The 23832-nt window shown below is 38.8% G+C and overlaps 1 protein-coding gene across 1 annotated transcript in view; it reads right to left on the reverse strand.

Annotated features, from left to right (window-relative positions):
* Positions 1–5955: 5955 nt before the first annotated feature.
* The window catches only part of TMEM123 (transmembrane protein 123), a 38204-nt gene continuing 20327 nt past the window's right edge, over positions 5956–23832 (reverse strand). The window contains exons 2-5 of the mRNA XM_072403029.1: positions 22600–22800; positions 13762–13860; positions 12190–12337; positions 5956–10351 (exon numbers count right to left, since the gene is read on the reverse strand). Of these exons, the coding sequence (XP_072259130.1) occupies positions 10327–10351; positions 12190–12337; positions 13762–13860; positions 22600–22800 (473 nt within the window). The 3' untranslated portion in view covers positions 5956–10326. The remainder of the gene's footprint in view (positions 10352–12189; positions 12338–13761; positions 13861–22599; positions 22801–23832) is intronic.

A 23832-nucleotide genomic window follows, 5' to 3' on the forward strand; every position in this document is an offset into this window, starting at 1 on the left:
ACACACACTTCAGAGAGTATTCAGACCGCCCACACTTTTTTCAGTTCATTTATGTTACAGCCTGATGCTACAATTGTTTTAATTCTTTTTTTCCCCTCATTATTCTATACTTAGTATCCCATAATGACAAAGTAAAAACAGAATTTGGAACAGATTTGTTGTTTTATTAAAAAGTAAAAACTGAAGTTTGACATTTACATAAGTATTCAGACCCTTGAGTACTTGAGAAGTGATACATATTTTTTCCCCTTTAAAGAAAACGGTGAAATCCACTCATATTTTCAGAAATGATTGCATTCAGAAGCTCAAACTTTCCCTTTTATAATTGTATTCTAAGAATTTCCTTTAAATGAAATGAGACAAAAGCACAGATATTCATACCCTAACAGACGAGACATGCATGAAATAGCAAGCATAAAGTTTCTGGGAAAAAACACAGCATGAGAAGAATTGTGTAAAGGTTACATTACTTAGAGCTGAATTCCATGCAGATAAAACAACTCAAAGGGAAATCTCCATGGTAGTTAATCATCTATTATGTGATGTATAGATGGGTTCATGGACTGCTAACTGAAAGAGATAACATTAACCCCTGCTTTTGCAAGAAATAACTATTACTGGAATAAATCTTTCTGAACATCAATGTTGAGAATTAACATTTTAAAGTCTTGGGATCATAAGCCCCCTGATAACACTGGTGGGTATAACATTGATGGTTACAGATCTCGCTTTCTCTAAAGAAGCTGAAATGGCAAAATGCGTCAGAACCAAGATGTTTCTCCTTGTTGCACATTGTACAGGGGAACTTTGCATAGGAACTACTGGATCTTTAATTAGGTGTTTATTTTATCAGCCAAATCTGAATTCTATTCTGAACCCATCTATACATGAGCTTCACGGGGGTTGGCTTGAACTATACTAGGGAGGGCACCCAGCTTTACATACATCCTAATGTCCATCATGAGAAGTATATTTATTTCAATACCCACAGTGTGAAAATTCCTGCAATGTTACTAGTATCAGAAAACTGCAACCTATGTACAGTAGAACTTTTCTTGGGTTCAAAAGGGGTGTCGGCAAACTAACATATTATTTACAGGCTTCTCCAGGGCTGCTTAGAGCTCCTCCAGGGAGGAACTTCTGCAGTTTCATCATATGGTGTACGTACTTTTTAGGGACTGGTTTGTAAGAAGCAAATTCTGTGCACTTCACCCACGTGACCTTAACAAAAAAGATTTTTTGTTAGATATGAAAGGATTTGCTTATGGTATTCCTTGCATCTAAACCTCAGTCTCAGAAAATACAGAATATTGAAATAAATGCTTATTTCCTTTAATTTCCTGATGGAGAGCATTACAATGTACACACATTAAAATACATAAATGGGAGTTATTTTACTTACTATAGGATTTGTATTTCTGCTAAGATTTACACAATGCCATAAGACAACACATTAAGGCATATGGAGGCATTTACAGTTATCAAATACAATGTTTTCCACTCTCAGCCTTATGAATGGACAGATAGAGCATAGCATCAGACTGATAAAGCCATCCCTCTGCTCTTCTCACATGTTCCTTGTCCTAATATTTGCATGCAGCACACCAAAGTGGCTTCTAGTCTTGCCCCTCCCTATCCCAATATTTATATACAAGTGATTTAAAAGGTTCAATGAAAGTCATATCAGCCATGTACTCTGTTGTTATATTTATTGATGTTCTGATGGATTTTCTGCATTAGCCTGTGTCATTTTATAACTGCTTAGAGTTCAGCTTTAAATCAGCTGCATAAAAGTCTTAGGGTTAGTTTACACGGACGTTTTCCCCAGCGTTTAACCTGAGGCTTTTAAAGCCCATGCATTCCAATAGGCTAATCTACACCAGGACGTTTTCCTTCCTTGAGCTTTATCTTAAATGTTGCTTGCAATGTTTACAAAATTAAAATGTTGTGTTAACCAGCTGAGCGATAAGCCCGACCTTGGTACGGGCTTAAAATAGTTACAATTATCGATAAACCCGAACTTTTCTCACTGTATGAAAATTTCATGAAAAACAGTGTAACGCTTTTGGAACAGAAATCTAGACCTCAGTGTAACGCCCAGGTGGTTAAAGCTTGACTTCAATGGGACGTGTTCCTGCCTTTTTAAGCACTTAAATATAACACATAAGTGTGTTAAAAACATGGGAAAATGTTTTTAACACACTTATAGGCGCATAGGCGCTAGGCAGTAATTTCCCTGAAAATAAGCCCTCCCCTAAAATATAGCCCCTTTGTTTTTTTGGAGGGTGTGGTCACATGGTGCATGGAGGGATACCAAGAGGAAGGAGAGAGCAGGAGATTTTCAAAACAATTGAGCAAGGGGTGAAGAAATCGCAGAGTTAATTAACCTATGGTACTCTGGTGTGACACTACATTTAAAAGGAGATTGAAGGAATCTCTTTTCAAAGGGTGCTAGAATTTCATTCATTAGCAGCAATGCTTATTTATAGATTTTTTTTCTTTTACTCAGATTTATATTGGTTACTGTTTGTGGTCAACAGAGCTTTGGAAGTATTGTTTCTGTGTCTGCATGTTACTCTATAAATCATATGTTGTCAGCACATTTTCTTGTTACGTTGCACTTGTGTGCTTATGAAGCTGTGTTTTTTTTCATTATTCATTTTTGTCCATTCTTTTTTATGACTTCTTGTATATAACAGAAAAAAAATCTGTGATTTTGACAGGTCACATGTAACATAGAGGTATCTTTCTATAGCATTGTAACATTGGTTACAGGTTTTGTAATTGTTGTAAAGTTTGTAACTGGTGTAAAAGTTGTTGTACCGTAGTACTCTAATACTTCCATTGGCCACATAATGTTTTGACATATTAAATGTTAAATATTCAAATATATATTCAGACACTTGATTATTATTTGTGAATAATAGGAAAAATAAGACATCCCCTGAAAATAAGCCCTAATGCAATTTTCAGAGGTAAAATAAATATAAGACCCTGTCTTATTTTTGGGGACACATGGAATTATATCTGCAGCTCACTGTATATTAGTGTGGTGGTCAATAGGAAGAATGTCTCGTACATTGCTGGCCAATGAGAAGAATATAACAGCCAAAAATCATCATTGTTGTCGGAGAAACTTTAGTGTTCCACAGAACCCTGATTGAGAAACACTGTTCCAAATAAATGATAATCAGCCACAAGGGATCAATGCATACCCTTTGCACATTCTTTTTCTTGAGAAAAGTCTGAAGATTCTCCATAAATGGGGTTTGGCAATATCACGCACCATCACAGTTGCTGAGAAGATCCTATACTCACATTACACAAACCACAACTATTGACGTTAATATGACCTAACAGAAGGCTCCAGGATCCTATACTGAGACTTTACATAGAACTGGAACTGTATTGTTCTAATATTGCTGAATAAAAAGTAATATATTCAGATATGTATTTTAAAAATGTATTTGTAAATGCAACAATGCAAGTCCCGTAATTTAACATGGTATGATCCTCTTAAAATGGTCATTAGAGGTTCAGACCTGCCTTGGGACCGAGCAATGAGCTGCTGCTTTTTATTGGCACCCTGCCAGCCGCTCTGTCACCCACACGGCAGCATTTGACAGCTGTTGGCCATGAGTGGTACGGTAACACTCACTGCCGCCCCCATTGATTCTATATAGGGGCCCCACAGAGAGAAATTACTTGTAGCATCTACCCCGAGGCAGCAGTTCACTGGCATTAGGAATTGGTAACAGCACCACAACCACATGGCCTGTGTGAACATAACCTTAAAGGAAAACTTAAACTGAAGGAGAGCGGGACAAGATAGGGGCCAGTGAGGAGGTGCCATGGCCCATTCACAGGCTGGGGATCAGAGTGTGACCTATCTGTATTGTTTAACTAAAGTAGAAAAAAAAAAGTCAGATTACCAGTCTGGTTCTGTTGTGTGGCAGGATACTATAAGGCCGATAGAAATATAATCTTAAAACAGCCCTACTATATGTATTTTATAATTGCATTCAGGCATTTGCCTTTCGTTCAAACCCCATTATTTACAGTCATTCAAAATGATTTGGGAACATTTGGAAATTTACCTGATAAAGGATTCCTAGAGCACTATGAGTTAGCTAAATATACCACACTGCAGATGAGTCTCTGCCTAAATAAAACGTCAGGCTAATCCTTTGAACAAAGGACATTTCCCTACTCTAACTACTTTAACAGGATGTGTAAATTAAAACTTAAGTTTTTCAACTGGCTGTAAACACACTCAATAGTTTCTTTATTAAAAATACCTTCAGAACAGCTGTCATTTTTCATGGCATAGATTTAACAATCTGCTTAAAATATTCGTATAATGAACTCATTGTCCTGTAGAAACCAGTTTGTGATAATTTGAGCTTTGTGAAATGGTGCGCTAACCTGCTGGAAGAAGCCATCAGAGATGGACATGTTTAACAACAATATTAAAGAGGAACTATAATTAAAAATAAAAAACAAAAACACACTTACCTTCAATCACTCCGGGGGGTGTCCAGCGTTGGGTCTCATGTCGTCTTGGCATCCGTTCCGGAGCCGGCGCTCGAGGTGCCGCCATCTTCGTCTTCTCTTCCGGGTTCTTCAGCATACGTCACCTGACCCAGGTGCAAGATCGGGCGATGTAGGATAAAAAAAATTTGCCGATCTCACTGCGTGTGTGTGAGATGGGCAAATTTTTCCCTTTGAGCAAAAAGGCGTGCGGGCATGTGCAGAAGGAGAGCCTAAGAGCCTCCTGGGATGCCTGACGTAGGTATCCTGGGAGGCTTTGCGCTCCCATTCATTCTTGACTGCCTAGGCAGCCAAGAATTAGAGGGTGGTGCTGCACCCTTTTATGTAAAGTGAAAATTCTGAGTTTAGGTACGCTTTAAGGTAGGTTGTAGCATTTCATTGATGCTGAGTTGATACTAGACTTCAAAATCTACAAAGAAAATATCCCCCCCACCCTTAACACCACCATCTACTAAAAACTGTTGATACAAGCTAGGATAGATCCATGCTTTTATGTTTTTGACACAAAATTCTGAGCCCACCAGCCAAATGTTGCAGGAGAAATTGAGACTCATCAGACCAGGCAACATCTTTCCAATCTCCACTTGTCCAGTTTTGGTGAGCCCATACAAATTGTAGCCTTCAAGTTTTGAATGAATTTTGTGTTACATTCTGTTTCAACAAGCATGGCTTTGTTATCAATGTGACTAATCTTTACATTAAGTTTGCTCAGACATTACAGAAACATACCACACAATCTGAGGGTTTAGCCGATTTCATGGAGGTGCTGGAACGTTTGTGGTTAAATTTGTAGCTGCAGATAAGGAGATTGCCTTTCTTAAAAGCTTTAGAAGAACTGGCCCACGATATGTAGTCTGCATGCACTCCCTTTCATTCCGTAGGTTTCTTTTGGTGTTCCAGTGATGCAAATATGTGCCTACGGATGTTTTTCAGCTTCTGATAGTACCGCCTATGCCAAGAGGTTACATCAGGTGCATTTAAAAAGAAACTGTAAAATAACTTTTATTTACTATAATTTGTACTAAAAAAACATCTCTAAACCACTGGGGTGAGTTTGCTCAACAGATAAAGGGATGTGATCTGTTATTTAGCAGGTAAAACTTTTTCAACAACCAGATAGTGTCGATTAAGGGAATATCTGATTATCTTATGGAACCAGGAAGGAATGTTTTTTCCTTGTTAGAGTTAACTGCAACAACATTTTATACATTTTTTTTGCCTTACTCTGGATTAAATATGCATATAGATATGTATCTGGAATTCAGGTTTTTCCAGTATGTTTATTTCCTGAGTGGTCGCACTCAAATGACTTCTTTTCAACCTACGTAACAAAAAGTTCACTGGAACAAAGAAATGCTAACATTTCATAAGAACGAGAAGAGTGCAGGAAAAACATAATTAAAATAGTGCAAATCATTATTTTTTATTTGTACAGAAAATTCAGATCAACAATATCTTTGACATGTTTAGCAAGTTAAAGGCACATAAAAAATATATATATATTCTTAAACATAGGCAAAGGTCATGGGAGGTTTCTTACAAGATGTTTGACCAGACTGGCATTTTCATGGTACCCATATACTTTACAACTGTAACAAAAACATTTTAAAAACTTTATTACATTTCCATATAAAACAACCTTTCACCTAAAATTTGTACAGCTCTTAGAAATATTCACAATGGTGTTTTGGCATTAGCTGAAAAGCTTTTTAAATTCACCATAACTAGTAAAACACAGACCCATTCTGGTGTTACTTTAGCTTGGTAATGGGCACTGTAAGGGTCGGATAGCTAAATTAGCAAGGAAAGGGAGTCATGTATTAACCCAGCAGATTCTTTATCCAGGACTGGCAATAATTTAACTTTAGATTTTCTTGCTTACTTTATTTTCCACTCTACTCTTATGGGTTGATGATGCAGTTAAGCATGTAACAGTAGGATTCATGGGCTCTCTTGCACTTAAGATCCAGGATTGGGGAGGAAGAACAAGGAGTGTTCCATAAGTGTTGCAAAGTTACATCTCTTTAAAATGAAAAATTTCACTTTCAATGTATTAAACCCATAAACTTGGTTTGGTTTGCACTTTAAGGGCACCTTCACACCTGTCCAGGGTGTAGAGGTGTGCTATGTTAAGGAAACTATTCATGCTAAATAGGTTACTATTGCACGACGACACAAAAACAGACGGGTCATTTTCATTTCCATGCAGAAATGGTTCTAGTTCAGACCTGCGATGGGAGAGTGGGTGGGTTCTGACATTATGACGTCTCTCTGGGGGAAGTTTCCTCCCGTTTGAGTGACACCCAGTACCCTGCACATGCGGGGTCCGGAGTCCGTAAAATTAGTGGTCCGTGACATCCAAAAGGTTAGCGACCACTGGGCTAGAATACCACCCTTTCAAATGACATTAATGCAGTTGGTTCTATCAAGTAATATTGAACCCAAAACTTTGCAGTCATCATAAAATAGGAGATGATTTAATGACAGTTCAAATACACCTAGCAACCTCTGGAGGAACCTTGGTTAAAAAAGGCTGGGTTGGTGTTTTCTGAGCTCAAGTAGTGAGATTAGCAGATTTTCCTCTCTTGGTGACAATGGTTTCACCAGGTAGGGAAATAAGGGTAAAAATCCAACTATAACACAGAAACAGTGTTTTTCAGTAGATAAGGAGTAGGCTAGGCTAATTTGAATCTGTTTTCCTCTTATATGGTCTGTGTTTTTTACCTCCTAAATGGTATAACCGTTGATATCAGAACAGGATGTGAGGAAAAATCTCTCTTGCAGATTAATTCTGAAATTACATTCTGATAATCTAATTTTACCAAAGTCAATCTTAAAAGTTTTTTCTTGCAGTAATGCTATTAAAGGATATGTACCCAAAATTTCAAATTCTGTGTATTTTATAAAAAGACATCTCACTCCCACACAACTACATCCTGATTTGCTGCCAAGTGTGATAATAGGCACATTCAGGCAGCGGCAGAAGTTAGAACAGAGTACAATTCTTAGACTACATACACAAGTGCAATAATTGTTGTTGGAAAGGATCTTTCATGATCCTTTCAACAAGTGCACGATGCATGACTGAGCGCTGTTCTGCTCTATGGGGAGGGCATGGAGGGAGAATAGAGCAACGCCGTGCTGCACTCTCCCCCCTTCACTTTCCTTACGATCGTTCCTCGTCCGTGAATCCACCAGGGACGGTCGTACAGACGACAATTGCTGTACACACGCCAGATTCTCGTCCGAGGCGATTATCGGATGAGATTCAACTAATGCGTGCATGTACTTACTGCTTTGTTCACATGTGGAAGCAGATTGTTCAACTCCACTGTATCGGGCTGCTTTAACCCTAGCAGAAAGCCGTAACCCAAACCTACCGATCTGTGGATGGATAAGTGCTTATACTGTAAGGCAGTCATAAGGGTTTTATCCCTGATCACAAGGGAAATGAGCTAGTTAGATATTGGATCATTAGTTTTATGAGGCATTCTTCTAAATGCTTTTTTCCTCCCACTAATAACCACAAGTATCCTAAAAAAAAATAAATACAAAAATAGTTGATCTCCCTTTAAAGGCACACATTTACCTAGCAAGCTCTGGCCCAAACATTCAGTGCTACACCATGTTAATAAAAAAATTGTACAACTCCTTGCTCCGGGGTTGGGTTCTCTCTGAACACTCATTATGCTCAGGACAATGAATTTTTAGGATACTTGTTTTACTTGATTCTGGAAAACACTTCTTTAAAGCACTGTTGTAAGTATACCCATCACACAGTCTTGCTGAGACTCATTTATCCATATATCAAAAGTGCAGAGAATCCATATATGTCTATTTACTTTGTAAGTGGTTTTGTGAGTCAATGGAAGCTGGAAACTTATGAAAAGACATGCTTAGGAAATACAGCATACTACAAACTGAAAACACTGCAAAAGCACAATTTCTCTACAATTACAACTTATAGTGCAATAAAAAGGTAAAATAGCAAACACAATGAAATATAAAGAGCTTTGCACCAATTGTTTTAAGTTGGTATATGTAATTTTGAGAACCAGTGCCCTTTTCTCCGCTGAGGGCTGACCATCACCAGCATACTGCGATGGGCATATTATCGATCGTCTTTAGGAATCCAATAACTAAATGAGAAAGGCCAATATGCGACATCCTACGTATGAAAGAGGAGCAAGAAAACCTACTGTCGGCCAATGTTCCTGAACTTCACCATAGCAGTAACCAATATTATATTATGGTGCCTGTCACAGCCTAAAGTGCACCGTTCAGAGAAGTTTATCTTTTTACAAAAAGATAACCGATTGTCTCATTTTGGCTAATTCACAGACCTGGAACACACATGCAGCAAGTGAAAGCCTTAGAAAAGCTGATAGATTCTAAATTTGTACTAGGTAAGTAATAAAGACAACAAGGTGATTAGTATTTTAAAAGAAGACTATGAAATTTGTCCTGAGGACGTTTAGAGATAGTTTACTAAATCTCCATACTAGTATCACAACATAACAGGATTGGCTACACAGTAGATATTTATGACACAGGCAATGGGGATTTCAGCTTGCATGTCTTTAAAATACACCCTTTAATAGAATAATGTTTCAATTATGCAAACACTAACGGCAAATATACTTACTGCTACTCCTACAGATGACTTTCGGTCTATGAATCCCCTAGAAATGGTGCTTTTTCTGAAGATTCATAGGTGATTCACTTTGTGGTGAGCTTAGAGGTCGGGGGATTTCTTTGCCTCCATTTGAGTCGGTAAGAAAATATGCTGTTACAAGGTGACTGGGGCTCTGCTCATGAGGCTGAAGTTTCCAGGACTACAGTAGGTGGGGTAGGGTTACTCCTTCATTTTGAGGCCAGAATAGAGACTGTATATTTCTACAAATGCTTCACTTTCCCCTACATTTACCAAATTAAAACTTATATTGTGGAAAACTGGCTTTGATTGCCATTGATGGGCTTAGAATACCACAGCTTGTAGATTAGCTCTTTTAATATAGTGATGTCTGTTTTTGGGATTAAACAAGGCACACATTTTTCATGCCACAACATCCATCAAACCCAACTGCAATACAAAAATGACTCCAAAACCCAAACAATAGTTGGTGGGAAATGTTGTTCCAATTAAAGGTGGTTCTTCTAATTGTCCATGAGCGAAGATGAGAGAATCGCTTATTTACCATGGATCAGGTCCATCAAGCCAGATTCAGCGGTTTAGGCTTGTTATGGTAGAATAACCACTTACCCAGACACTGCTCCTGGTCCTCTAGTCTCCATTACTGAGAACTACCCATCCCTGAGAACTGAACCTAGCTGCAGCCACGCTCTAATTCCACGGCAGGACCTGTAGTTTTACTATAGTTAAATACAGTTTCTTGACCTTCTGGATATAAAATGTTGCTTGTTTTCATTAGTGGTTGCTTCCAATCAGCTCATTTTCAGGTTTCAGAGAACTAAATAAAGCCGGCATTCAGTTCCAATGTTCCTGGCAGAACAATGAGTACAATCTTCTTATTCCAAGGTTCAATGTACAATAGAGGAAAGGGGGGGGGGGATTAGATATTCACAGGTCTACAAAACAACTTTAGAATGTTTTTTTTTTCTTTTTTATGATTTGCAAAAAGATCTTGAGAAAAACGAAGTCAAACATAATCTCATCGAATTCTTTTTCAAGCTTTTGTTTGCATAACGTCAGTTTCCAAGAAGCAAGCAGATTTCATCGAAAGATTATTGCACAGCGCTCCTCAATCAGCCAGGTTATATGATGGCCTCGTGCTCATCGCTGGAATAAAAAGAGGAAATGTTACAATAAGAAGCTAAATACAAAGTTCCCTATCTGGTTTATAAAATAATGTACCTGTTCCGACATACAAATTCAACTAAGAACAAACCTAGTTCCTATCTTGTATGTAACCCTGGGACTACCTGTACTGCAATTTCCCAGTTTACCCATTCCTTTGATGTGGGAGTGCTTTACCCCCCATACCTCCTGTTATGGGGTGACAACACTAACTCAGTGAACTGTGTCTATGGAGGAGCAGCCTTGTCTCCCTAGGACAAAAAATGTGTTTGGAATACAGAACCTAAACCCCCCTCCAAACTATGTAAAAAAAATAAAAAATTGTCAGGGTTAATAATACTGCAGAGTGCACCAGGGGGGATTTCTAGCAGAATCACAAAATGTTTCCAAAGGCATATTTATTAGTCCAAAACCTAGTAAGAGAAGTTCATTGTCTAGCTTTACAATCACTAAGGGCCTTTTCAGACCCACGGTGTAAAACTGTGCAGTTTGCAGCTCCTGGGCCCACAGAAAACTGCTGCTCTGTGGTCAGGAGAGGCAAATCACACCACAGGCACCCTCATTTGCACAAAGCTGTGGTTGCTGCAGAAATCCTTAAACAGCAATCATATGGAAAAAGGAATCGCGATCTGCAGCAGCTGTGTGCAAAAAAATTGTTTCCATCCACTCCTATTCAGGTGAATTGAAGCGGCTGGGAACACAGTTGAGCCTGCAGCAGTGTCATTGTTTAAATCTGTCATTTGCAACCCCTATTTAATGTACAGTGCTGTTTAATATGTTGACACTTTGTAAAGTTAAAAAATAATATTGGTGGTCCTAATCAAAAAAATGTAGAGAGAGCCTGTAGGGCTTTAAACGAACAAATGTGAAAAAAATATTAGTGTTGTCATTGGAGAATTTTTCAGTGCCCGCTCTGGTTCCAGGATAAAAAACAAAATGGAATCACAGCAGGCATACACATAAGAGAACCTGATAGAGATTCTATTGCACCCCTATTGATTTACCTTTTCTAGTTAACAGGCATGCCATCTAGTGGAAATATTCTAGTACTACATATCAAAACTAACAGGTTCAAAGTACTTAAGATAAAATATTATTAATAAACAGAATTTATATGGTGCCAACATATTACACAGCGCTGTACATTAAATAAGGGTTACAAATGACAGACAGATACAGAAAGTGACAGAGGAGGAGGAGAGGACCCTGCCCCGAAGAACTTACAATCTAGGAGAAATCAAATATACATGTATTGTAAGGCTATTTACTCCTTAAATCAAATCTGAGAAACACAAAATTTAACTTTAATCCTGTAATGAGCTGAATTATTTCGGTGCTGTGTAGTCCAGCAACAGTGTCCAGTGGAGGCTGGCACTGTGTTATAAAAGAAGAAATTAGGTGCTTGTTGGATTTCTGGCACATCACAAAGTATTTTTCTGGATTTGCAGCAAAATATTGGGAAACATGCATGAGTTTTCTTTCCCAATCATACACTTTAATAAACAAAATGCCAAACTTTCTGCACCAAGTGCTGCCAAATACAACACACAGCTACAGGGAAAAACGTCATGTAAGAAATACATAGCCTGTCATTTTTGACCTATTCTTAGAAAATGTTAGTTACTGGCTATCATGCTGACACTTTGGAGTTACAGACCTGACACAAATAGAATGCCGACATTATCCAGTCTTTAACATGGCACTGCTCAGACTCAACTATAATGCTGAAAAAAATATTAGACTTTATTGGTGCCAAGGAAATCCACCGACACAGATATTCTTGACTGCATGAAATACATAATAATCAAGCTTCTACTTACATGGTGCGATAGCGGACTCCTCTCCGGGAGTTATAAAATCGACATCCAAAGTAGGCCGCTGCCAGGATAACCAGCGTCAGCACAATACCACCAATGAAACTACCCAAGTCAAACCCGGATACCTTCTGTGGTCCAGAAGAGATGGTACCTGTGAACAAAATAAATTGCACAATAAAACGGCAGCCCCAGCAATCAGTGGATTTTGAAAATTGTTATGCTAATTGTTTGGAGAAACTTCAATTCACAAGATGGAAAGAGTTCCACAGCTTGGATCATGCGTTACCTGCTACGTGAAAACACACTTTGAAAGGACATTAGGATAACCAAAGGAAAGATCATAAAGATGTACAAAAGTGTACCTAAACTAAACATTTTTACTTTACATAGAAGGGTAGGCAACCCTTCTGTATAATTAAAAAAACAACATTTTTACAAGTGCAACACCCTTTTTCTTTCAAAAAAAAAAAAAAAAAGAAGAAAAAATAAGGTGCAGCACCACCGAGGTGATTAATCCGGCAGAGCCTCCAGGGATACCTACGTCATGCATCCTGGGAGGCTCTGGCTGCTCCTTCTGCACATGCCCTGATCTCCAGCTTGTGTAAAAGGGGCATTTTTTCCACCAAGGAGGCAAGTGAGATCGGCTCTCTTTTTCCCCCTTCAGAGCAGCTACGTCACCTGCGCAGCGTGAAATTGGGTGACTGAGAAAGAGCACCGAAGAAGAAGATGGAAGAGAAGATAGAAGATGGCCGCATCCTGTGCTTCCTCTGTGCCGAGACAAAGAGGAATTCCAGGACGATGCGAGACTGGATAGTGGTAAAGACCAGCACCATTGAGGAATCTGCGGGATTAAATGCAAGTGTGATTTTTTATATTTTTAGTTCAGTTCTGCTTTAAAAATTACTGCAAAAAAAAGCATAATTTGTGTTGTGTGTCATGAAACCTTTCATAAGCTTTTAGCACTGGTAAGCTTTTAGCACTGATAGAGCACTTTATATTAGGCAACTTAGACCAAACATGTATATACGTAATCTTTACATAACATACGCACAAGTTTATCATAATTAAGATAACTACTGTACATACTCAAGTATAAACCGATTTCTTTTTGAACTTTTAAATGCCATTAGAAAAGGAATCTGGACTTTTGGAGATAACTTTAATATCTGTATAGAAACTCTAAGGTAGTGTTTCTCAACTAGGGTTCCTCCAGAGTTGCAATGAGCAATTTGGACCTCTTAGAACATTTTAACTGACAGCAATGATTTTTTGGGCCATCTGTAGGGGTGAGTAAGGGTGACATTTTTCCCTATTCTCTTTACGGACCCTCCATTCACATTGGTTAACACCAGAATCTCTGCTGCTCATGGCCGGCAAAAGGTGAGCTCTAACCAAAGGCCTATCTGCAACTGGGGTCCAAGATTCATAGGGATACTTTTTCACATGTTATACATCAGACGGGATTTACTTTATATACATAACAAACTTTTTTTTTTTTGATAACATCACAGTATTCCGTACATCACATTATTAGGACTAGATGCTAGATATGATAGCTACTATCATAATACATACTGGTTGCAGTACTGGTCGTAGTGGAAGATCCTGTTGTGGGTTTGTCAGTTGCATTTGTTGTCACAGTGGCAGATGATGTTGTACTTGCTGGTGTGGAACCTGAAATTAAATATAAAAAGACAAAGGAATGTTAATAAAACAAAAACATAAAAGATTATTTTAATATCTTTCACATATAGGACTTCTGTGCATTTCTTCATTCCCCTTAAATTCTATTACTGTTCTTTTCTTTGCAGTTCAGGTTACTGTGTCCTTTTGCCCTGTTTACTTCTTCCATGGTTGATCTGTCAAAAAATATGGCGCCCCTGTAGACAGATAAAATAGCTGCTGTACTTCCTCTAGTCTAGCCTTGGGTGCTGGGCATGGTCTGCGTCACCATTTAAAAGAGACAAGGCATATTCTCTGCTTCTTTCTCTTTTGATTTGTAAATACATCAAACCTTTTATATCGTTTGTAAGCTCATATTCTCCTGTTCTGTATTATCAGCATTGTTCCCAGCTGTCTTGGTGGAATTCAGAACGCCCCCTCCCCACCTTATTTCATGGAGTGGAGATGCTAGGTAATCCTGTCCTATACACATTTTTTCATGAAAGCATATAGATTACATCAAGTGTGAACTTTCCATAGCCATGGAGCACTGGATAGAGGGTTCCTTTGCAAACCAAGAGTCTAATGCAGGGGTAGGCAAACTCTGACCTTCAGGCCAGATACGGCCTAGCCAGTAGTCCGTTCGGGCCTAACGCCTCCTCGTCAATCTGGCCTAATCCCGGCCGGCAGGGGGTCAGCAACCTGCAGCTCCGGAGCCGCTTACGGCTCTTGAGCCTCCTTGTTATGCCTCCCTTCCCTATTTACCGTGGCCGTATGCATTGCGGAAGAGAGAGATTTCCCTTCAGGGGCGTTCCCTCTTTTCTGTATGCATTGCGGACAAAAGGGATTTCCCTTCAGGGACATTCCTGGTGGGGGGGGGGGCGGAGCCATTAGCTCGGGATTTGAAAGAAAGTCCGGCCTAGTGTGCCTTCTTGATCTCCTAAAATGGCCTAGTAGCCGAAAAACTTTGCTGAGCCCTGGTCTAATGTGTGGCGTTGGTTCATGGTACCTCTGACTTAATAACAATGATACTAAATATGTATTTTCCTCCTGAATTTAATACAGAACCAAAGTCCCACTTTCAAAATCTGCACACAGGCAGGGCTTTATTGCAGAAAAGGGCAGGCAACGTCCCTTCTACCATAATGCATTCTTAACTGCCTGATCACTCCCCTTTTAAATATGCATGTGCAGCTCAGGGTAGGAAGCCAGGATACCCAGCGCATCCCGGTTACTGGGACCTAATGTTTTGTAATCTTGGCCCAACCAGATGGCCGAATATTGAAACAACAAAGGGAAAAAGGAAGAAGATGTGGAGCACTGGGAAGAAACAGGGACAGGTAAATGCATTTTAAAAAAAATTGTGAATCAGGCACCTCCTTTATTGCAGAAGGGACAGGTGGTGTCCCTTTACAAAAAAAATGAACGGACATCGTCTGTCCCTTCTGCAATAAAAGACCTGCCTGATCCCAAGATCTGCAGGGAATGTAGTTAGGTCCATAAATATTTGGACAGAGAACTTTTTTCTAATATTGGTTCTGTACATTACCGAAATTAATTTTAAGTTAAACAACTCAGATGCAGTTGAACTGCAGACTTTATTTCAGTGGGTTGAAAAAAAAGATTTCATAAAAATGTGAGGAACTAAAGCCTTTTTTTTTTTAACACAATCACTTCATTTCATGAGCTCGAAAGTAATTGGACAAGTTAAAAAGCTGAAAATAAAATGTTCATTTCTAATACTTAGTTGCTGGCAATGACAGCCTGTAGTCTTGAACTCATGGACAACACCAGATGCTGGCTTTCCTCCATTTTTATTCTCTGCCAGGCCTTTACTGCAGTGGCTTTCAGCTGCCGTTTGTTTGTGGGCCTTTCTGTCCGAAGTTTTGTCTTTAACAAGTGAAATGCATGCTCAATTGAGTTCAGATCAGGTGACTGACTTGGCCATTCAAGAATATTCCACTTCCTTGCTTTATTAAACTCCTGGGTTGCTTTGGCTGTATGTTTTGGGCCATTGTCCATCTGTATAATGAAACGCCTCCCAATCACATGTGACTGCATTTAGCTGGATTTGAGCAGACAATTTATCTCTGAACACCTCAGCGTTCATTCGGCTGCTTCTGTCCTGTGTCACATCATGGATAAACACTAGTGTCCCAGTGCCATGGCAGCCATGCACGTCCAAGCCATCACGCTGCCTCCGCCATGTTTTACAGATGATGTGCTATGCTTTGGATCATGAGCTGTTCCACGCCTTCTCCATACTTTTTTCTTACCATCATTCTGGTAAAGGTTGATCTTGGTTTCTAGCCTTTCTATTCTTGAGGCTTATGAGTGGCTTGCACCTTGCAGTGCACCCTCTGTATTTACTTTCATGCAGTCTTCTCTTTATGGTAGACTTGGATATTGATACGCTTACTTCCTGGAGAGTGTTGGTCACTTGGTTGGCTGTTGTGAAGGGGTTTCTCTTCACCATGGAAATGATTCTGCCATCATCCACCACTGTCGTCTTCCGTGGACGTCCAGGTCTTTTGGCGTTGCCGAGTTCACCAGTGCTTTGTTTCTTTCTCATGATGTAACAAACTGTAGATTCCCCCCCCCCCCCCTTAATATTGTAGCAATTTCTCAGATGGGTTTTTTCTGTTTTTGCAGCTTAGGGATGGCTTGTTTCACCTGCATGGAGAGCTCCGCATGTTGTCTGATAATGTCATAACAAAGATGATGTCATAAAAGTAATTGCCCACACCAGCCCATGAAATAGTCTTCGAGTCAATTGTCCAATTACTTTTGAGCCCCTGAAATGAAGTGATTACGTAAAAAAAAGGCTTTAGTTCCTCACATTTTAATGCAATCTTTTTGTTCAACCCACTGAATTAAAGCTGAAAGTCTGCAGTTCAACTGCATCTGAGTTGTTTTATTTAAAATTAATTGTGGTAATGTACAGAACCAAAATTAGTAAAAAAGTTGTGTCTGTTCAAATATTTATGGACCTAGCTATATAGGAAGAATGTGGATGTACTGACCAATCCCCAAAAAAATGCAATTTGAAGCACAATAAATCAACTGCATTTCATAATCATGATCAAGTAAGTTGATCTTAGAGCTGACCGACAATAACTGCATAGGTTTACACTCAAAACAACTTGTATAAACATATTACAAAACAAAGGAAAACACATTTTGTTATGTATAACCTGGATTAAAATGATGTATCGATGTCAGATTGCATAAAAGCTCAGCTGGACTTCATCAAAACAACTACTCACGGAGCTTCAATCCAATAGTGGATGAGCAGTTTATTACAACATTTGTCAAATAGGAATTTCAGAATATAAATTCCACCGGTCTGCACTGTAGACACCTGCAAATGAACTTTGGTTGGGATTAGCCATTTGTCCTCCATGTAGCAAAGAATGCAAAATCTAAATATATTAGGGACTTGGCTGTTCTACACACACTGTGGGAAGGCAAGCGTGTGGATATCCATGCAAGTGGGATCTGGAGTTATCAATTATTAGATGTGAACCAAGTTTGTGCTGAAGTGCCTTACATATTGGATATCTACACAGTAGTTAATTTTCAGCTGACTCCCTTACACCAATGGTTGTTCTGAGTTAATTAGATTCCAATTATTATGTTATCTGTGTTATTAGATTCCCCCTCTATGGCACCGATGTAATCTGCAGTATTGTGAAGTCTTTTGGACTAAAACTAAGGTAATGTACATATTGGCGCTTCCCCAGATGAAGCGAATGATGCGAAACGCATAGGACGCCATGCTTCAAACAATATACTGCAGTATGGTCTGATACTATTACATTATTTTGTAACTCCTATAAATTCCATGTAAATCAAAATGTTTACTGATTTATTGGTACCCAAAAAGTCCCTTTTTTGTCTTTTGGAGTGTTATAAATATATTAGTGATGTGAAACAATCATTTGGGACACTATTATTATTATGTCCTTTTTAAACTGCTTGCTGCAATCTGGGTCCCAGATCCAGGACAATGTGCAGAATAGTCATCCCAATTTCACTTTTGCTATAGTTTAATGATACAAAGCAGGTTTAAAATAAAGCATGACAGCCAATCAAACAGTTTTTTTTTATTAGTAATTAAATCCTTTAAATGTGGAAAACCCCTTATGATAAATTATTGCATGAGAAAGAACTGTGGTCTGTTGTATGAACACTTACCTCTCTATTAACAACAGGGTGAAATCCTTTATGAAGCATGCACAAAACACAGATAACAGGCTGCAGGTCATAAGTTTCCAGACCACATAGTTCAACATTTTGCCCACAATGCACAGAAACAGACAAACACACGCTATGACATACTTATGTACAGAGAGACACATGACCACTTTTCAGAATAGCGTGCTAAGTTTTGGTACGTGACTGATTTTTTTTTTTATACTTTTAGTATTGTGTAGGTTATTGTGTCACTGGCTTTTTACAAGTGCACATAAACCACAGCTATAAACTTCTCCTTATTTTATTCTGATATATATAACAAATTATGCCGTTATTGTTCTCAGTTCTGTCTGTAGACTCCCCCCCTCCTATATTATTGACATGATATGAGCATTGTTGCCCCAGGACAAATATTCTGCTTACTGAAGATTCACAAGGTGAAAAAAAAATAATTGAGCCATCCCTTTTTATAATTTTTGGTTTAGTCAGACAGTAATAAAAAATATCCCAGGCCAACTTTAATAAAAAAAAAAAAAAACTTAAAGTGGAACTGCTCAGAAGTTATGTTATCCCAGCACAGTCAGGTGGCACAATTCCCAGCACAAAGCCCAATGAAAATAAGACCTAGTGTGTTTTTGGGAGCCAAAAAAAATATAAGACAGTGTCTTATTTTGGGGGAAACACGGTATATCTGATGGATTAAGTATGGGGGATGTCTAAATAGAACTGGTGTCGCCTGACCCAGAAGCAACTTACAGATCAAGGTGGTATCAAAAAGTTGTTTTTTGGGAGGGATACAGACACAAGAGACAGAATAAATAAACAAATAACAGGGTGAGACGGGCATCACATGCACAAATCACATAAATGACCTCATGAGTGTATTGCAACCTAAAGTAAAGGAGTAAAGGAGTAAAACCGACAAGTGTTGTTCATCAGTTCTATGGAGAGGTGAAGAGGAGAGGGAGGACACCCCCAGTACAGAACAGTATCATGGTATCAAAACAATGTCATGGGGCTGATGTACTATATGGGGGAAAACAATTCTAACATGAATGAGGCTTTAAAATGATTGCACTACAGACCCAGACTGAACACACTATCTTCTGATGGAAGTTTATTAACTATAATTTATTAATTTACTTTATGGGGTGAGCAGGCTGTTTATCTGAAAAAGTTTGGTATTTATGTAGACAGTAAAGTTATATTTCAGTTTACATCATTTATTAAAGGAGTAATTAGCTGAAAAGATTGCAGATTTTTAGCACGGTGGCTTCGAATCTTGGCCAGGAAACTATCTGCATCGAGTTTGCAGGTTCTTATTTTTGAGTGGGTTTCCTCCCGCACTTAAAAAACATGCAGTTGGGTTAATTGGCTTCCCCCCAAAAAAACTGACCTTAGATTGCGTTAATGACATATGACTATGGAAGGGGACATTGGATTGTGAGCTCCTTTGAGGGACAGCTAGACTTTGACATGACTTTGGACCTTGCAAAACGAAGGATAAAATGATGGAGCTATATAAATACTGTGTCATAATAATAATATTGTCCTATTTGCCTTAATTCAGAAAGTGCTGATTAGACTTATTGCCACTTTATAGATTGCCAGATAGCGTTCACCACAAAGTAGGGAACACTATGGGCCACTATGAAGATCAGCTGTTTTTTTTTAAATATCAAAAACCCTGTTTGTCACTTTCGCAGAGAACTTAATTAAACCAAAATACAATGTAGCAATACAGGTTGAATTTAGGGACCAAATATACATGTTGGAGTTATCTAATGAAGATTGCATGCAAATGTACCTGCCTACGAACCCCAATTTCTCCAGATTGACATTTACCTATTAATGCATATATTTATTTGCACAATACCTCTCAAGAACCAGCCCTTTGCTTGAATTAAAGCTGGAGAACTGAGGCAAGGCACTGTGATATTTTTAGGAAGCTTTGTACAGCACCATCATGTTCCCTCCTTTCAGTCATGATCTGCCTAAATTGCACAGAGAAGGATGGGGACCCATTGATGAACGGTCTAAAATAAAGTATGCAACAAAGACAGGAAGGTTTTTTTTTTAAAATATTACTAGCATGTTAATGTTGGAGGTAAACCAGAAAAGACAACATGAAGAATCAATTTCAGCTTGAATTTTCCTTTCATGCAAGTGTGTGTATAATGGCTTTAATTACAATACAATGTCGGAAAATAAACTTGCTACAAGGAAAGCGGTTACGTTTTCCCCTGGAGGGATGTGAAGTAGCCTGCTGGGCAACTGTTGCACAGGTCTACTATGTGTCTCTAGGCAGTAGTTATATAAAATATTAACTAATGTACGCTGACGCTGGACTAAAAGCCATCAACCATAACGCTTTAAAGGACAATACAAGCAAAGAAGGTTTATGCTGGAAACACACATATCACTTCTTTTCCTGCTTTAATGATCATATAATGACTACAAACACTAATTTGATCATAAAGTTGATCTCTATTCCATCTGTGTGACACCTGGTATTGTTTAGCTAATAAAAGAGTTTCTCCCCCCACTCAAAGTCTGTTCTGCAGAATATAATGGCCTTATCTGCAATATTCTTTTATGCTGATGGGAAATATGGATGTGTAGTTACTAGGACTGTTGACAACTGTAGCAACATCTGCTGGTAAAATCTGCCATTGTAGGGCTGCATTAAAAAAATCTGTCCTTACAAGGTTTAAGTGAAGGTGCACTTATTGGGAAGTATTAGGCATGGTGGTGAGAAGGAGGTTGCAGGTAAAGTGGTGAGGGAAAGGGGAATGGTTGCAGGCACAGTGGACAGTGGTCAATGTGGTGCTGGTGGGGTTAAAAAAAACCTAAAACATACCTACACCCTATTTTGGATGCAGTGCACAGTAACGAAAGGCGCGTGTGTTGTGCTGCAATGCAATCTACATTCGCTGGCAACTACCTTTGTTATGCATTGGATTTAAATGAATCCCACTGCAACAAATACAATATATTTCTGATATAGTAAAACACAAATTATTGCAGTAGATGGGTGTGAAGGAGGCCTACAAGCAAACTATACTTTCCTAACCCAAATTACCTACTTCCTAGGATTCCCTGCTCCCTTAACTTAGATCAGTAAAAGATATGGTGCAGGAGCCCGCACTACATCTGCTGGGGCTCAGCAGGCACACGCAAACCTTTTGCATTCAGCACTATGAGAAACCTGGTAACCCTGACTATCATGACAGATCATGTCCTTGCCAGCCAGCACCCCGACCACTAAAGCCTTCCTGCACCACCTTTCTGCCTCCGAGCAACTCTGCCATTGTAAACTCCATGACTGGTAAAGGTAAAAGGAGGCAGACCCAAGACTATATACATTTCAGTTGGGTTTCTGATTACAACATTTCATAATATAAGAGCTTTATATTGCTGCATTTATGCCCTACCCTTCTCTATGTCACATACAAATACTGTGACAGCGGTAATTTAATTTTAATGTTTCTGCTGTGCCTGGTATGCATCCTTCTCTTCGCTTTGTTTAGACATAGGGGAAAATTATTCAGCTTATTATTACTTAGGATTTAAACAGATTTTTGTAGTTGACTGGGACATGTGGCTTTCTTCAGTCTAAAATCGTGAACTTTGAGTCAGGAATGGAGGTCAGTTGGGGAAAGATACCTGCAGACAACTTCAACTTTTCTTATGAAAATTGAAGCTTGCATGCTATGCATTACATGTCTTACTCTTATAGAACAAAATGCACATTTATAAAGTAGCGCATTTTACAAAGGGTTTTTTGGCTTTCATTGCTTTGGCAGATTTGGTGTGTAGCAACTACGTGACCTATCAAAGCAGTGTTCTCCCCAGAAGCTGAAGGCGGCCAAAAGGTAAGCGTGACAACATGTGACAAATTTAGTGTTCCCATGGGAATCCAGTAACCCCTATAATTCTTTCTGATTTCTACTGCCCCCCCCCTGTATTTCATTCCAACTTTCTAATGCTTACCCCCTTAGTATGTCCCATTTTTCCAATATGCCTGTATTATCCCCTAACTGTGCAAGTTCCTACATTGTGAAAAAGTGGGTGGTGCACCCGGCTAACAGTGGCTGAGGAGAATTTCAAAGTATTGTGACCAGCCATTCCTTTAGTATCAAAGCCCCCATTTGCTGTAATAAACACTACAAACGCTGAAGAACTCTGTGCTCAACCATGAATACTATAAAATTAAGCTTTGAATTGAAGGTTGCACTGTGGAAACACTCTAAATTGTTTAGAAGTGAGCACTACCTGCCTTCCGCTATACACAGACCACTTTACCAAAGAATTTCCAATTTTTTTTTTTTTTTTTTTTTTTTTTAACATGGGTGAACCCTTGCTAAAGCTTTAGGATCTTAGGGAACCCCTGCCAATAAAATTATCCTAAGCACATTAGCGTGTACACAGTACACAGTAGCACACAGTACATTAGCGTGTTTGGTGGATGGGAGGAATGCCTTCTACATTGCGGACCATGGAAAGGATGCAGATTAGTGAGGTGCACTAATATAATACAAACTCATCAATTACCTTTTGTGGTGGATGAAGGAGAAGCAGGAGCAGTTGTCGAGGTCTTTGGCGATGGACTGGGAGAAGTGGGTTTGGATGAAGGACCTACAGTGACATTAGCAGGGGTGCTTGTTTGTGTTGTAGTAGGTGTTTGGGTTGCGTTTGTAGTAACTGGCGAAGGCGTGGTGGGAGATGTAGCAGGTGCTGAATTGTTATTCACATCTGTGAAAGAAAAAAAGCAAATTTAACAAGCATAAACAAAAAGCATGCAAGTATATGCAAGTATAGCATGTTTCATAAAGGATACAGTAAATCTCTTCTCATATCTAACTTACTAAACTACCAGCATGTCCTGTAGGTTCCTGCATGTATCTTTAAATATCATTGTCAGTGCTGCAGCAGCCCTGCAATTCTGGGTTCTCAGTGATCAGATGAACAAGGCCTGTCTGGCACCCTATAAATGACCAACCTTGTCTTTTATGAAAATACCTTGTCTTTTATGAAAATGTATTTTACATTGTAGGCCTGTAATTCCTAGGCATAACTCACCGAAATATGGACGCTGGCGGGGTCAGGTAAGTTTGTTCATATTTTTTTTAGCTATCCCAAGTGTGGCTCAGCTGTTGTTTTGTTACCCCGAGCCACGCTCAGGGTTGACCTAACTTCAGTTTTCTGCCAAGGGCCAAGTACAAACGTGCAGATCTGCTGCCAATTTTGGACCTACAGATCCAATTACAAATACACCATGTATACTCTAATAAAAAACAATTTGATTATATGCCAATATACCTATTTTTACCTAATAAAGAAGGAGAACCGAGTTGACCTAGGTATAAACCTAGAGCACAAAATGCAGAAATCACTGCTACTATTCAAACAGCTATGTTGTGTTATTTCTAAACCATTTAAAAAAGAGAAGAAAAAAAAATTAAAATCACGTAGGCTTATTCTGTTTAGCTTTTTTACCTCTTTTTTTACATGTAAAAGGATTTTGTACTTTTCAGTTTATAATGATGATTCATGTTCTCCTTGTTGTGTTCAATGTTTTACTGATTATTTTTGGCAACCAGTATTTGGCATTATGCCCTAACAAATTCTTATGTCTCAGACAGAGTTTGTTAAATGCTTTACATGAGGATACAGCACCATCTAGTTGTGTGACCCAATTATAAACCAAGATTCCCTTTTTCTAATGGTATTTCCAGTTAAAAAAATCTTGGTTTAAATTGAGTACATACAATAAAAAAATCAATT

Source organism: Pyxicephalus adspersus, chromosome 1 (genome assembly GCF_032062135.1).
Source record: "Pyxicephalus adspersus chromosome 1, UCB_Pads_2.0, whole genome shotgun sequence".
Taxonomy (NCBI): domain Eukaryota; kingdom Metazoa; phylum Chordata; class Amphibia; order Anura; family Pyxicephalidae; genus Pyxicephalus; species Pyxicephalus adspersus.